The sequence below is a fragment of the Metopolophium dirhodum genome, chromosome 3, assembly GCF_019925205.1.
Source record: "Metopolophium dirhodum isolate CAU chromosome 3, ASM1992520v1, whole genome shotgun sequence".
NCBI lineage: Eukaryota > Metazoa > Arthropoda > Insecta > Hemiptera > Aphididae > Metopolophium > Metopolophium dirhodum.
The window spans coordinates 6724329-6741726 of NC_083562.1; the positions used below are offsets into that span (position 1 = coordinate 6724329).

Here is a 17398-nt window from a genome sequence, read left to right on the forward strand (position 1 = left end):
TTTTGCACATTTTTTCAATAATGTTTATTATCAGGACGACAGTCGACAATCCATAACGGCACCCGTACAACGCGTGCATACCACGTAGTATGTACATAAAAAGAATGTACAGATTGATTAACAAATAAATTAAGTTCATAATGTTCATCAAGCAATCAATGTAATTACTATATTTCTAATCAATAAAAATAAAAGGTGAAACTATCTTTAGATATAAAATATTTTTTATTCATTTGGGAATATTCTGAAATATATTTAAATTAGGCGATTTTATTTTATTAATATTTATTAATTAAACATTTAAAAAAAATGTAAGTATATATTTTTAGAGCATATTTTAGGTTTTTTAAGTGCATACACGTCATATGTGTTTGTATATCTAGTGAGGCTTTAACTCTGTCCTATACCTAGGAAGTCTTCTGAAATTCTATTTTTAGAAGTATTAAAATTCTCAGAAAACTTTCACGCTTTGGAATATGAACATTGAAATTAAAAACGTTTGCCGTAAAAATATAAGTAAGTAAAAATATAATTTTGTTTTCTAAGGACTTTAAATTTATTCAAAATTAATATTTCCAAAGGTTAGATCCAAACCTTTTTAGTTTAGGTCCAAAAACGATAATACTTTTCAAGAAAATGAATGTTTACATATTTTAAAAGATTTACCCTTTACAACATATAATAATTAAAGCACCTTTGTAGTATTGTGTGATACAAATTACAATTAATACGCTACTATATAAACCTATTATACTAGTAGGTACACTCACAATAAAATTATACCTATACCGTTAGGCGTTAATATTATACAACAATATTACATATTATTATCATCATTATCGTGCCTTCTCACATACGGCGCTTATTCTCACTCTCACCCACTCCCACCCACAGGTCCGATACGGCGACTGCGCGGGATCCACCGCGTGTGTGATTCGGGACGAAATCGGCCGGCGTCTTGAACTCGACCTCGTTACGCCGTCGATCCTACGCGATACGGAACGACTGTTCTCGAATTCCGTTCGCGCGCGGTCGCCTCTCCCACCCATCCCGGCGGACAGACGAGCGCTCACAGCAGCTGCCGCCGCGCCACAACCGATTACGATTTTCGGAATTGAATTATTGAATAACTGTTTATTATTCCGAAATCGATTAGCCGGTACACAGAAAACTCGACGAACCGCGGCTGCCGAGCCCCACTACGACAATAATATTTCGCCGTCCGACCGCCACCGACCAACTACTTCTACCGTGGACCACGGAGACCAAACGTTTTTTGGGCAGTACCGCGTGCAGCAATCCTACACGTGCGACGTCGTCCGCACACGACAGGTAGGTATTACACGTTATTATTGGTACACGCGGAGTGAGGTTTTCTACTCGTTAATCGTCATATGCGATATTGCTATATAGTGTATTATATTTATCGTATCCGACGTTTGTCGACAGTCGTACGCCGTCAACCGTATACGCGATACCTGTCGTCAGTAGTTACTTATACTAACGTACCGTTAACCCGCCGGTTGTGCTATTATAATTTATAATATTATAGAATATTATTTTGTTATTGGTACGGAATAACGTGCGCACCACTGCACCGCCCGTCCATACGCTGCCGCCGAATATCGCGAATCCGTAAGGTGATTTTTTTTAAATTCAATGAATATTACTTTATTATTTTCCTTCGTATTTTATATTGATAAATGATATTAAGCAATAGTATACGTACGTGTGCTTGTTCAATTTTTTATTTTTGCATGCATTTTGTGAGAAGATCGACGAGACGTAGTTATATAGGTATTCAGTATTGTACCTATTTTAGTTTATGATATGTGACATGTGCTATGTGTAGTACTATAATCAGTGGCGTGGTGAACTTCATTAACTTATGAGGCGCAAAAAAATATATATTATTAATTATAAATACTTATATATAAATAATTAGGTACTTATTTACGTAAATGGTAACTGAGAATGATTGGCTCAGTCTCACTGTCTTAGTATGTACTTAATAAATTATTTACTATATTTGAAATGCTCCTAGGCTCCAGGATACCCACCACCCTTAAAGCTGAGGCTCGTGCCTCAAATAAAGTCCTTCGTCGCGCCACTGACTATAATAGTACAAGGTGATTTGACAAACGAGCATAACGTATTTCTTTGTCTTTATAAAAGTATACTATGGTTGTACACGTCTTGTACCTATATAATAGTAACAACACAATAACGAATTTCTTCTCATTTATATTAAAATTATTTTGGAATGTCATTACTGATGTGAAGAGCCACAATGAAGGTACTAACTCTGTCACCATTTTCCATTTTAATCCGTGTGGTTAACACACATAGGCACAAATAACGTTTGGGATTTGGGGGGGGGGGCTAAAGCCTTACTTTGATAATATTGAATAAGCTTAAAACAAAATATAGGAAATGTTTGGAGGGGCTATGGACATATTGGAGGAGGGCTTAGTCCCTAAAGCCCTCTCCTCTGTGCGCCTAATGTTAACACGTATCATAATATAATATATTAAATTATTGAAAATATTCGACCACTTAACAGTGAGGCTTAGGTTATTAACAGTGGCGCCGAAGTTTTTGTAAAAAAATGTGGTCGGGCAATTTCAAAACTTTGCGGCCTCAATATCTTAATTATTTAATATAGAGGCACCCTAATATACATTTACTCACAAGTCACAATCATGGCTTGACTATACTCATGCTCATAATAAAGTTATGATGTAAATAAAATGTGTAGATAAAAATATTTTTCAAAAAAGAGATCGGGCATTGGATCTAGCATGGACTTCGGGCTTCGGCGTCACTGGTTATTAATGAGTAATGACAAATTACTAGCAAAATCGTTTTACTTAAGAAGATGCTACACCTGCATGCGTTGTTTCTGTCTTACAAATGTAAAATAGCAAATTGTACGTTCTGTATAATCTATTTAACTCTGAAGACGCCACACCCGCATGTGTTTTCTCCGTCTTACAAACTCGTAACATACCAAATTTACGCTCAGAAATTTAAGTTTTATGCCGTTAGCTTAAAAATAAGAGTGAATCGACCTATTATGAAACTTAATGGTAAGAATATTATCTGTGTTTTGTTGGAAGTTTTTTTACGATAATTCAGTTTTTAAGTAAGTTATAGCGTGTATAATAAATTTAAACTAAAAATGCTCATTACTCACTTAAAAACTGAATTATCGTAAAAAATCTTCCAACAAAACACAGATAATGTTCTTACCATCAAGTTTTGTAATAGGTCGATGTAATAGGTATAATTTTTAAGCGTAAATTTGGTATGTTTCGCGTTTGTAAGACGGATACAACACATGCGGGTGTGGCGTCCTCTTAAAGCAAATGTGAGTATTTTAAAATTGTGAATTGTTTAAGTTGTTTAAAATACTCATAACTTGCTTAAAAATTAAAATATAAAAAAAAACCTATGAGGTTCACTAGAGAATATTTTCATTTCTAAATTTGATAATAGGTCAATTTGCTCTAATATTAATCATAGCAGAGTTAAATGGATTATTCAGTACATATGATTCGCCATGTTACGCGTTTATAAGACGGAAACGGCGCATAGCGTTCTCAAACATTATTCTTTAATTTGGTAAATAATAAAAAAATTCTGAACACGGAATACGGTAATAGTGGAATTTTTTTTTCGTGTTTTTGTCATGTCAATCTGATTTACTTTGCCAATTTTTAGACCTCTCTTATGTAAATATTTAAACTATTTAATTTTAATTCTAAATTTTTCAATTGTACTAGTCAAGGTGACATAAGGTATAACCCGGGTCGAGGAGTATGTAAGTAAGTGAGCGGGTAAGGATAAGTAACGAGGGTAAACAAGGGTAGATACCCTATGACCTGCAATGTGGTGTGTGCTGGTTTTGTGTGTATAATATGTAATACTAAAATGCATAATGGTATTGACTATTGCGAGTATTGACGTATTTTCCTTTATACTCTTTGTACTGCAATCTTGTATTTTTAGTAATACGCACGTCAGCTGTATAACAAGAAGTACATATTATTTAAATTGTTGAAAACATAGACTTATTATATATTATTATATTATATTGTTATAATTTACCTATTATATATTATTAATTATTATATTATATAATAAATTATAAGACTATGGTTGAAAACGTATGGACATGCAGTATGCAGAAGTTCATAATAGGTACCGATACGTTTTATAGTATTATCTACATTTTTAAAATGTTTATACATGCCATCATAAATAGTATAGTAGTGATGGCAAACCAATTATGTTAATAGTGAAAATACGTAATAATAATTGAATTAACAATTATTAAATAGTAAAGTTACAAAGAAATAATGATCATCGTTTTTAATTTAGATCAGGAAGTCAGGTTATAAGTTAAATTAAAAGGGAAATTTAATAGTGTGGTGGTGGTGAGGAGGAGGAGATTATGGTCAGATAAGAGTAGATATCTTAAAGGAATAGAAGTAGGGAATATGTAAGAATCTTATATCGAAGAGGGAAGGACTGTCGGTGGAGTGTGCACGTCTTATGTGGGGGAAGTGTTGAAGGATTTAGTACATAAGAATAGGAAGTTAGTAGATTATGGCTGACTAGCTGAGGCATAAGTAAACAGAGAATGCGTCTATTGTGTGGGAGGAAAGCGAAAAGTATTTAAGTTCTAATAATATATTACTAGCCCAGTCAAATATTAACCATAATCTATAGTTAATTTCTTGAATTATATTTTCAAGTATTATTGATAAGAAAATGCAAATTGTGTAACAAAAAAAAATTATTATAGGTACCTATTACATAAATTATATTCACCCCAAAAGAGTACGATATTGTCGAACGATATCTAACATGTTTAAATAAATCATTTTCTCACTATATAAGGAAATAAGTAAAAGAAAGACATACCATTTAGTATTGTTCATTTATTTAAAATACAAATATATCTAGTAATAACGATTCATTTATGTTGTATTTAATTTATGTTAGCTTAAAATGTATGATTGCTTGTTTCTTTGTGTTTGTACTATGTATATTCAATAGGTACTCGCATTTAAAGTAAGAATCTTTTGTTTATTAAAATACTTTGATTCCAGAATCCAATAAATAAAATTGTACAAGAAGGTAGAACGATTTTATGAATAATAGTCATTGTATCTAAAAATAGGTGGGTAAGTGGATGTCACTCTGCTGTACAAGTAGGTCACTGTAATGGATGGTGTTAAATTTGAATTCAATGATATAATATAAATTATAATTGCATAAGAAAAACGATTCTAAGCGAAAACAGCCTATGATTTTACCGTGTATATTTTATGATCTTTTGTAAAAAAAGTAATTTATATATAACCTATTTACCTTTTTTTTTTTTTTCATTTTTTTTTAGTGCCTTGTTTTCAATTTTCAATCCTTAGCTATAAAAGTTGAACATTTTATAAATGTTTAATTCCAAAATAATTATTAAATTATAAATTTGATAAATGTTGTCAACATTTGAACTTTAAATGCTTATAAAAAATAATTATGCCTATGTATTTTTAATATTTTTCAACTGCAATTGTAACATTATATCAGGAGCCTCGCATTCAACTTTCACGCTTTTTTACCATACAAATAAAATTTTATTGATATTTATAGAAAAAAAATAAAAAAATTGAAAACTGACAATGTTTGTAAACAGCTCAAAAAGAGTCAAATTATTTTCAAAATTTTATCGTGTATAGAAAATGCTAATACAAACACTCACTGAAATTTTCAAGTATCTACAGTCATACGTTTTTTAATTACAACAAAATAAGAAAATCGTTACATGAGATATCGAGTGAATATCAAATGTTGAAAAAATATGAATTTCAAACGCACATAAAAATTTAATTTTACTTTCTTGTAGACATTTTTTTTTTGATAAAGGTAGACAAACTTATGGATTATCTTGTATTACATTTTAAAATCTTAGATTTAAAAGGAAACCTTTTTTTTGAATTCTCAACTTAAAATAATTTGTTAATTTTCGTGATTTTTCCGTATTTTGTCAAGATTTGAACTTTAAATGCTTATAAATAAAAACTGTGACTAAGGATTTTTAATTTTTTTCATCTGCCTTTGAAACAATAACCTAGGAGCCTTCTATTAATTTTTCAAGCTTTTTTACTCAACAGATAAAATTTTATTGATATTTATAGAAAAATAAACTAAAAAAAATGGAAACTGAAAATGTCCGTAAACAGCTTAAAATAAGTTAAAATATTTGGAAAATGTTATGGTGTATAGGAAATACAATTATAAACATTCAGTCAAAATGTCATGTCCCTACGGTCATTTGTTTTAGAGTTACACCAAAAACCAAAATCGATTTTCTTGAAAATAAATTTTGCGTAAAAATTGCCGTTTTTCCTTAATTTTTCTTTTGTTTTTCACGTCGCGTTTGAAAACTACTGAGACTTTTACTTTTGACCCCTCAAAGTATCAACTAGATTCACTTTCCTATCAGAAAAGGTACTGTTGAAGAAAATCCAAGCACTTTTACTGTCCTAAAAGGTGATGACAGACACAAAAAAAAAAAAAACACACATCATTGTAAAATCAATACATTCATCGCTTCGCTCAGAATCTAAAACACTTACTATGAATCTATTTTTGTTTAAAACGTTCCTAAATAATGATATATTTTCCCGTTAAATACATAAGACACGCAAATTAATTGCCAATGTGGTCTTGATTCATATTTCAATCGAATTCGATAGACGATAATATACATTAACTAAGTTTGTCTTCAAAATGAAAGCTTTGGCTTTGTTTGAACAACTTAAATGTTTGAGTGACCGACAGTATGATAATATTGTTGTCCTATATACATTTTAATACAGAGTTTATTCTCGTCTCGTTAACTTAATAGTCAGGTATATACCGTGTATGCATTTTTCGAATGTTGAACTTGCAGTTTGTAGTCCGATGTGTAATAATTGTTAATTATTCATCTTAATTTAACGACTAAATTAAATTTTACAACCTCTTATTAATACACTTTTTTTTATCACTATCAAGGTTAAATAAATATTATATCGACTAACTGTAGCGTGTCTCAATGATAATTAATAAATGGTCGATGTTTAATGAGCATCAGGCGGCAAACGATGTTCGTATAACCATTTATTAAATATATTTAATATATACATATGCATATCTAATCAATGATACAACATAATTTGAACATATTATTATTTGATTAATCAAATTTGAAATTATTAATTAGTATTGGCAATATTGCTAAAATTGGAATTAGTCATAGAATATTTATATTTAACTATACGATTTAAATATTCTAATGTAGTGTAGAACGTGTAGGTATATTCAATATTGTCTTTGATATGTTTAATATAAATTTGAATGACAGTATTGGTTGGATACTTTAGGTACGTTCAAATTTATGAAAATATAAATTGTAATTTCAGATTTCAGTGATTCTCTTCCCCGTATATATAGTTACTATAGACCTGCAAGGGCCTTAAATTTTCGGCCCGGTCCGGTCCATCAATTTTATCCTCAGGCCCGGTCCAAAAAATATTGTGAAAAAAAAGCCCAGGCCCGGTCCGGAATAAAATTCCAAGACTTAAAAAGCCAGGTCCAACCCTTTATTTTATTTCAAAGGCCCGGCCCGGTCCAATGTCACTACGGGCCGGGCTTTTTAAAGGCCGGCCCTTGCAGGTCTTTAAATTAGATACCCAGGGTTGGACAGTACCTTCGATACAAGTATCTTATATACAATTATATCTTGTATCTTGTATCTCAATACAATTTATGAAGTATCGAGTATCTTGTATCGCTATACATTTTTAGTAAATGTATCGATTATTTCATAAAAGAATTTTATCGAAGGATACTTAATACAATTCTGATTTTTACTATCAAAATTAATATTTAATATTAAATTAAGAACCTATTATTTTAATATCTTAATATAACATATATATTTCTACTGTCCGTGTGTAAGTATTTAAACTCCTACTAAACGGCTGCACAGATTTTGATGACATTTTTTGTGTGTGCTTCATTGGGTCCTTGGAGGTTTAAGTTCACAATTGGACCCGGTAGATCCAACCCGGGGAGTTGCTCAAACAGGGATTTGAGATTACGGTGGACATTTTTGTTTTTAAATGATTGCTATTGGTTATAGGAGAAATAATTAGTAGAAGTTAGCACCTGTTTATTTATTATTTGTTTCCATTGGTTATTCGGGCAAATCAGGTACAAGCATGCATCAAATTGAATGTTCGCACATTGTCTACCAGGGTGGCTGAGTTGCACTTAATGCAGCGAATTAAACCAAAAAAGAAGTTGAACAATCACAATTTTTTAAGGGTTGTCATTTTTTACTGGCAACGAAGTGCGCGGAGTTTAATATAATTTAATATTTATTGTACGAATACAAATTCAGGTAAGTTTACTAGTCACAGGTGATTTTCTGTGAGTTGTAGGTTGTTGGAAATTATTTTTCAACCCATTACCGATTAATCATAATTAGAGCGCGGATTTCTATGCAATTGCATATTCTTTTCCTTTTAATATTTTTGGATTGTTGTCAGTTATCTCCACGAATCATCATAATTTGAAGCTAATGGAGAAAATTTTTTTTGCATATCTCTGCATATTTAAAGGTTATTGCATATTTTTGCATATTTTGGCAAAATTCAAAATTTATTGCATATTGAAGCGAAAATTTAAAAAAATGTATAAAATAATATTTTGTCAAGTAGAAAAATTAAAACTAAATTTCATAGTCACTAAATAATAATGTATATATATATTTATTTAAACCTTTATAAGATAAATAATCGATTACGACGTAAACTTAATCGTTCTTGCAGTGTCAGTCGGTTATCGACATACCGCGAAAACGTTCAGCTCGAAGATCTTTATGAAGACCCGACAATACTAAGTTGCTTCAAATATTCCCCAACAACTACGATTGACGTCCAACGTTCGTTCTCAGTTTTTAAAAATATGTTAACCGATAAACGATACAGCTTCACAGAAGAAAAACTTGAAATGCACATGATTATTCATTTTAATAATAAATAACATTTTAAAAATAAATTAAGTTTTTCAGGAAATTCCCTAAATTTTTTTTAGGAAGTATCTATTTAAGTAATTAATTATTATAAATTGTATTGTAAATTTTAAATAAATAAAAAATTTTTGCATATTTTTATGATTTTGACTCCATATTTTTTGCATATTTTCATGATTTTTACTGCATATTTTTTGCATATTTTCATGATTTTTACTGCATATTATATGGCATATTTCAATACTTTTAAGTGCATACAAATCCGCGCTCTAATCATAATACATAAATCTGTGATACATACACATTGAATGTGACTTAACGTCTTTACTGTACATCTGTACCTTATTAGATAATGTTTTTATTATTTTCTTTGCCGTTCCCATTATTCAACGAAGTCGCCATCCCACAATAATAAATTTAATTTTTAAAAACCCTGTGACTAATTTTATTCAAATGTATCGAGTATCTTAGTATCTAGTCTCGCGTTACTGTTTTCTGATTATCTTGCCCAATACTGTTTATAGTATATACCTACATTTTAACTAACGTTTAATTGTCTACACCAGCAGTCCCCACTAGGATTTTGGAAAGGGCCAAGTATTATTTTTGAAAATTACTTGCGGGCCGCATGTAGTAAATTTTAAATTGCGCATAATATTGACCGAAGTCGTATTTTTTTCCCAGGACCCGGGTGTAAAGATTCCTAGTTCCTAGTTATACTTTGAATAATAATAATTATAAGTTATGAAAGTAAAAAAATATCATTTTGATATAAGTATTTTATTTTATTTACTCGAGTTTTTAGAATGTTGGATTTCAGAATGTAAAATTCAGTTTTAGTGCGGGCCGCATACAATTTATTAAAGGATCACATGCGGCTATGGGTACCACTGGTATTCACTGTATAATTAGTAATTACAATTATCTATTATTAAGGTATTGTTTAGTATTATATCTACCAATGGTACCCACTACCAGCTATTTGTGTTTATCAGTAGATATCGAGTATGTATAAATAATATATTATTCTGGTATAAATAATTATAATTATCATCAAAATATAGCTATAAAAAGAAAATTTTACATTGGGCTGCAATTTACCAGCAATGGTAAATTAATTGTCTTTGATTTGTTCAATTAGTCTGAAAATAAATGTATCATTTTGATTTTTACTAAATCTACTTGCAGTGGAACAAAAATCATTTTTAATTAGGTATAATAGGTATGAACGTATGATTCGTGTATTATAGAGTTTATTGTCAGTTGTCACTCTAAATAATTCGAATTAATATGTTTTAATTTAACATATTATTTGTTTTCCTAAAATAAGATAGTACATTATTAGTTATTACATAGTTATATAGTACATAATATGCATGTACATTTGTTTACTAATCGACACTTCTATTAAAATCTTACTGTTAATTTGTAAATATAATTTACAAGTGTCGTTCACTTTTTAAGAGGTTATTTACTTATGTAGTGTTATAGTTATTTTATGTGTTATATTTAAATTATAATAATGCTCATTTAATACAACATATAGATATATTTTATCCTTGTTATCCTTATTGAAGAACCACAAGAAAATGCTTTTTATTTTAGACAAATTAACTCTTTTAATATTATTTTAGTTATTTTTCTTTTGGTATAAATATTTTTATACATGCTACTATATATTTTGTATCAACATATTTTATCCACTTTTATTGTGTTTTGCAAAATAGATAATGGAAAATGGTACCTAGGTATAGTGTGTGGCAAGGGTGGTAAGTGAGCTATTTCCACACATAATTTTTTTGTAACACCTCTGCAGCTTCCGAAACCGCCTATAAATCGATATTGTGGTGAACCATAATTATTAACTGTTCTTGTACAGTTCTCGCCTTCTCGGTATCTAAATTTACCAAATTGTTGCACAGAACAGCGAGGGAGTAACCTACTTACCAGTTAGTATTTGATATATTAGACAAAATGTATCGATACGTTCATGAATATTAATCCGATTAGGACGAGAAAATGTAATTTCCAACGCTTCAACCGACATAGAAAATTAAAATGTCTGTCCAGGCGTGACAAGAACTTAAATTTATGTACCTAAGTATGTAAACGTGTCAAATTTATTAAGGTTTTATTATTTATAGGCAGCATGACTGATACAATAAAAGATCTTTGGCGCGAGGCAGATGCAGTTTGTTTCGACGTGGATTCTACAGTTATTCAAGAGGAAGCAATTGACGAAGTTGCTAAATTTTGCAATAAAGGATCGGAGGTTCAAAAATTGTAAGAATATTGTTTATTAAATTAAAAATTTTTTTATCTCTTTATTGGCATAAATATTTAGAAAATTATTTATTGTAAGGGGATTTGATGATGCGGTGATACATATTCTGTCTTTGTCTAACACACGCGCGCAACATAATATATAGGCATTTAGGCGTGTTTTATTTCCACTGTACCGAGTAATCTAGTGAACTGATAAGAATTCTAATGAACGATTTGAATTTGTTGTCAAGTGTAATTAAAATTGAAAATTCCACATTTTTGATTTTACCCCTCGTAAATCCTAAAAGTTAAATTTAAAATGTATAAATTAAAAGATTGTCATATTATTTTCATTTTTGAAGAAGTGAAAATCGAAAATGTAGGAAAGTCTAAGTAGACTTCGACAAATTCACATCTGCTTTCAGAGTTCTTATCACTTCACTAGAAGAATGATCGGTACGTTGGAAATAGAACAAGACTAAATTCCTATAATATGTTGAGCATGACTTGTTAAACAAAGACAGAAAATCACCGTTTATCATTCCCCTTATTATAAAATTTAATATGCAAAGTGGTACCATAATAATTAATATTAGGTTCTATATTATAATTATTTTCATGCTTTTTTAAATGAAACAATATTGGGCAGATATATAATGTATTTGATATTAAATACTAACCGTTGTCAATGGTAATCAAGCTGAACTCTTGCACTCATAAATCATCATTGTTATATATGTATTAAAAATATGTTAATAGTCTCATCTGTTTGCGTATACTAATATTTTATTGTTAAATTAGGTTTTGATTACTAGTAATTGATTAAAATTTAATTGGATAATTAGGTATCTATATCATTGTTTATCGGGTAGATGTTTAATTAATTTGTTACATGCATGTCTTTAAAAATCATACGATGACATTATATACATACTACAAAATAAATTACATCAAATTAATCAATAAGAAGCCTATCTGCATATGTGATAAATCATTTAAAAATTAGAGGCACCTTAAAGTTTCAAGGTCAAGAAGCCACATAAAAGTTTTGGGTTTCATCATTCATTTTCTTTATTATATAGGTATAAAAGGCATAAGCACCTACGTCATATATTGCTATATAGGTACCGGTACGAGATTTACCTTTGAGTATATACAGGGTCGTTCAAATTTTACATTTCCAAAATATCGTAGATTAGGTAGGTATATTAATTTGTCTAAGATTGTAAATAACTATCACTGTTTTCATAAAGTTTACAATTTGAGTGTATCGCTGTAATCGATTTTATTATGTTAAAACGGCTATGAGGCAAAAATGCAATAATTTTTTACAACACATTGAAATACTCAAATGTACAAATATAATATATTACTCATATAATAACGTATAAAAAACCATCTGTTTATTTTCATTTTAGATTCTAAGTGGAACAATGAATGTATTGATTTGTGTTGTTTTTTTTATTTTTTATTTTTTTTTTTGTGTCTGCCATCACGGTTTGAGGGCAGTGAAACTGCTTCGATTTTTTTCAACAGTATCTTGTTTGATGGGGAAGTGAATTTAGTTGGTGCATTGAGGAGGTCAAAATTTAAAATTTCAAATAGTTTCCAAAAGCGCCGGGCAAAACAACATACAAATTAAGGAAAAACGGGAATGTTTACGCAAAATCGATTTTGGTTTTTGGTGTAACTCTAAAACAAATGAACGTATACACATGACATTTTCACTGGACATTTATATTAGCATTTTCTATACACAATAATTTTCAAAATATTTTGTTTTGAACTAATTAGGAACATTTTCAGCTTCCAATTTTATTAGTCTTTTTTTCTAAGGATGTCAATAAAACTTTATTTGTAGGGTAAAAAAGTTTAAAAATTTAATACAAGGCTCCTAGTATATTGTTACAATGATATTTGAAAAATATTAAAAATCCTTAGTCACAGTTTTTTTTATAAGCATTTAAAGTTCAAAAATTGACAAAATATGGAAAAATCACGAAAATTACCAAATTATTTTGAGTTGAGAATTCATAAAAATTTTTCTTTTTAAATCTAAGATTTTAAAATGTAATACAAGGTTCCTTATAAGATTATCTACCTTTATCAAAAAAAAATGTCTATAAGAAAGTCAAATTATATTTTTACGAGCGTTTGAAATTCATATTTTTACAACATTTGATATTCACTCGATTTCTCGAATGAAAAACGAATGACTGTAGATACTTGAAAATTTCACTGAATTTTTATATTAGCATTTTCTATACACCATACAATTTTGAAAATAATTTGACTCTTTTGGAGCTGTTTACGGACATCGTCAGTTTTCAATTTTCTTAGTTTTTTTTTCTATAAATATCAATTTTATCATTTTATTTGTATGGTAAAAAAGCGTGAAAATTGAATGCAAGGCTCCTGATTTATTGTTACAATAGTAGTTGAAAAGTATTAAAAATACATAGGCACAATTTTTTTATAAGCATTTAAAGTACACATTTTGACAAAATTTATCAAATTTAAAATTTAATAATTATTTTGTAGTTAAAAATGTATAAAATGTTCAACTTTTATAGCTAAGGATTGAAAATTTAAAAAACAAGGGTCCACGTAAATTGGTAAATATATAAATTACTTTATTCACAATATTATCATCAAATATATTTAGTAATATCATAGGCTGACTGACCGTTTTCGCTCAGAATCGTTTTCCTTATACAATGATATTATATCCATAGACCTTATACGTATAAAGTCTATGATTATATCATTGAACATAAATTGAACACCATCCATTACAGTGACCCACTTGTAACCTACTGTACAGCAGATGTCGCCACCTTTTTAAAAGTTTTTGCTGTTCTATTCAACACTAAAAAAACGTAGTCACGTAGATGTAGAATACAATAGAATAACGATAAAATAAGAAAACCGTTGTATGAGAATAATTTGTTTATTTACTGGTATTCACCAATATTTACGAACGTCTAATTTCAAAATTTTGTAAAAAATAAATTTGACTTTCCGGTTATTTTTTTTTGTTGTTAAATGTAGGTAAACTTAAGGGGAATCTTGTATTAAATTTACAAAGTCTATATATGAATAGATAATTTTTTATGAATTTCAAACTCGAAATAATTTGCCAATTCTTGTGATTTTTATGAAATTTGTCAACATTTTTACTTCAGATGCCCATAATTAATTATTATTGTGGATTCACGTACAACTTTTTTTTATGTCCACTAACATCAACTAATGAGAAACGTTTTTTTATTATTAAATTACATACTCAATTCACATCTTTATTCTTTGCATGATACCACAGAACAATGTGGACACTACGTTATACAAAATATACCTATATTATTTTGTATTTGTAATTTGTATGTCTATTAATATTAATATGAACTTCGTATTTCAGGACAAGCAGTGCAATGTCAGGTAAGATGGACTTTAGAGAAGCACTTTCAGCTCGACTTCAGATAATCAAACCATCGCTGCAACAAATTCGAAATTTCATCAAAGACCGTCCGTTCAATTTGACCCCAGGCATTAAGTAAATTAAATCAATTAAATATACAAAAAAAAAATTAAACAATTGTATGGTTTAGGCGTATTTTTTTTAATTGAATTTGTACGGTTAGTCAAGATTAGCCACTTTAAAGTTAATCATTTATTGAGTATTAAATGATAATATTTATCATCTATAGGGAACTTGTTGAATTATTGCAACAGAAGAACATTCCCGTGTACTTGATATCTGGCGGATTCCGTGGCCTCATCGGACCAATAGCTATCGAACTAAGCATTCCACTACAACACATCCACGCCAATAAATTAAAGTTTTTTTTAAACGGTGAGAATAATATGTACCCATGTTAACATATTCTATTTAAATATGAACAAACACACATAAATATTTTGATATCTAATTAAAAAATATGAAATATATTTTTGATTTAGATTTTTTTGGGTAATATTGAAACTTTTATATTTTGAAATAAATTATATGAATTTTGCATATAAAGTTTAGTTAAATAATTTTCATGTTATTTAATTTATCATATTCAGTGTCGCATTGTATTGATTGTTATTTTGTATTGCGTTTCTACGTTGCATAATTTTTTTACGTTTAATTTATCATATTCTCATTCATGGGTTCCACATTTTATATACTACTGTTATAATATCACTTATATATCAATATTTTGTATATTTATTGTTATTTCATTCATATGAAGTATCTACAACAAATACATATTGTTTTATTTTGTCAGTGATTACAATGTAGGTACCTACATTACATTTTACCATTTTTGACGCTTTTAATCCATATAAAATACTTTACGGGCGGCATTTTTCTCCGAGCAAGTCACGGTGTCTGGAGAACAAGTGCCGCCATCCCCCAACCGGGCATGGCAGATACCTACGGGTGCCCAATCAAAAATTCTGCCAAACCCAACACACACGTGTTCCCCCTACCGACTTAATAACCTACAGTAAAAACAAAAAAATAGCTAATGGCCTCAGTTGCCGGGCTCAAGATCAATAAAAAAAAAAAAAAAATACTTTAGTACCTATGTAAATTAAAATTCTTGTAAAATAAATTTAATTTCCTTCAAATAAGTTACACATGTTTATATCTTGATGGATTCTATAAACGTGATTATTATGTAGAATCATCGTTTTCACCTTATGGTGAAAACGAACATTATGTATATTATAATATTTACTTATAATATTTGTATGTATAGGAGACTATGCAGGTTTTGACGAAAAAGAACCTACATCAAAGAATGGTGGTAAAGCTGAAGTCATACAAATGTTAAAAGAAAAATACGGTTATACAAAATTGTTTATGATTGGAGATGGAATTACTGATTTAGAAGCATGTCCACCAGCTGACGCATTCATTGGTAAATTTCCAAAATATTATATTACATTAAACACAGAAAAATTAATATAATATCACAGGCCCACCAATATTTATGTTTGATTTGTTCTTTAACATTCTGTTTGTTTTTTTTTTGTTCAAACTTTATATTGTATTTTCCAACAAATACCATTATTTATCTTAATTTTATTTGTAGATTTATCAATATTGTAAAATTATTTTGTTAAGGGTTTGGCGGCAATGTTGTTCGAGAAGAAGTAAAGTCGAAGTCAAAATGGTACACCGAAAGTTTTCAAGAGCTTATCGATACTCTCCAGTGATTTTTCAAAAGACTTCACAATTTGTTATAATAATAAATTATAACTGTTAAGTTTTGTGTCTAAATAACTATGTACCTTTATAAATATTTGAGACGACAAGTACTGCAGGAGCTGTACTCACTAATCCCTATGGGTACTTACTTATTAATTTTACTCTTATAACTTGGAGGTAACAAACACAACAGTTATACTTAATTATTATATATATTTTTTATTTTATATATGAACCTTATGTAATTGTTTTATATTTTTATTTTTAATGAATAATTTATACCTAACATCTAGTACATAAAGTTTAATAAAATATTAACTTATCTATGGGTGTATTTTATTTATTGAAAACCATACATTCTATAAATGGCTTCTTAATGTCTTGTTCTTCTATTTAACCATTAACCTATAATAATATTGGTTTAATATTATTAAATTTATTTACCAAATCTTTATTGTATAATGTTAGGTTGGTCCTTATTTGTATAGCTATAGAAAAAATATGTAATCCATTTTTTACTATAACAAAGTAATTTTGATTAAATTTGGTGATTGTATAGTTCATAAACAATTTATTAAATAGTGCAAACAATTCAGAGTAAAAAACAACCTATGTCTCTATGGCCGATATGCATAATATTATATATTTTCATATACTAGATTGAATATTTTTTTCTAAACAATAATTATTATAAAAAATATTTTACTTCTATTTTTCGTCCCAAGTGGCGTAAACAGGTAACCCCAATTATTATTACACGGCGTCGTAGATAGGCCATAAGGGTACATCATTGTCAACGGTTCATATTGTATTTGAATCTGATGAGCCAGTGTCATCAATTT

The 17398-nt window shown here is 29.1% G+C and overlaps 1 protein-coding gene across 3 annotated transcripts; it reads left to right on the top strand.

The window, feature by feature from the left end:
- The first annotated feature begins 985 nt into the window (after positions 1-985).
- LOC132941776 (phosphoserine phosphatase) lies at positions 986-16880 on the top strand. 3 transcript variants are annotated; one of them, XM_061009943.1, is made up of 6 exons: positions 986-1635; positions 11233-11371; positions 14772-14906; positions 15061-15206; positions 16105-16266; positions 16473-16880. In XM_061009943.1, the coding sequence occupies exons 2-6, from the start codon at positions 11238-11240 to the stop codon at positions 16562-16564; spliced, it is 669 nt and encodes a 222-aa protein (XP_060865926.1). In that variant the 5' UTR covers positions 986-1635; positions 11233-11237; the 3' UTR covers positions 16565-16880. The 3 variants fall into 3 exon arrangements, with proteins under 3 accessions (XP_060865926.1, XP_060865924.1, XP_060865925.1); XM_061009941.1 differs by having other exon boundaries at positions 987-1640; XM_061009942.1 differs by having other exon boundaries at positions 987-1332.
- The last annotated feature ends 518 nt before the right edge of the window (positions 16881-17398 follow it).

Excerpts from the sequence above, each read along its gene's own strand:
- LOC132941776 (XM_061009943.1), top strand. The coding sequence starts at position 11,238 with ATGACTGATACAATAAAAGATCTTTGGCGCGAGGCAGATGCAGTTTGT. Across the intron at positions 15,207-16,104 it reads ATTAAAGTTTTTTTTAAACG|GAGACTATGCAGGTTTTGAC; the intron begins GTGAGAATAATA and ends TTGTATGTATAG. Across the intron at positions 16,267-16,472 it reads ACCAGCTGACGCATTCATTG|GGTTTGGCGGCAATGTTGTT; the intron begins GTAAATTTCCAA and ends TATTTTGTTAAG.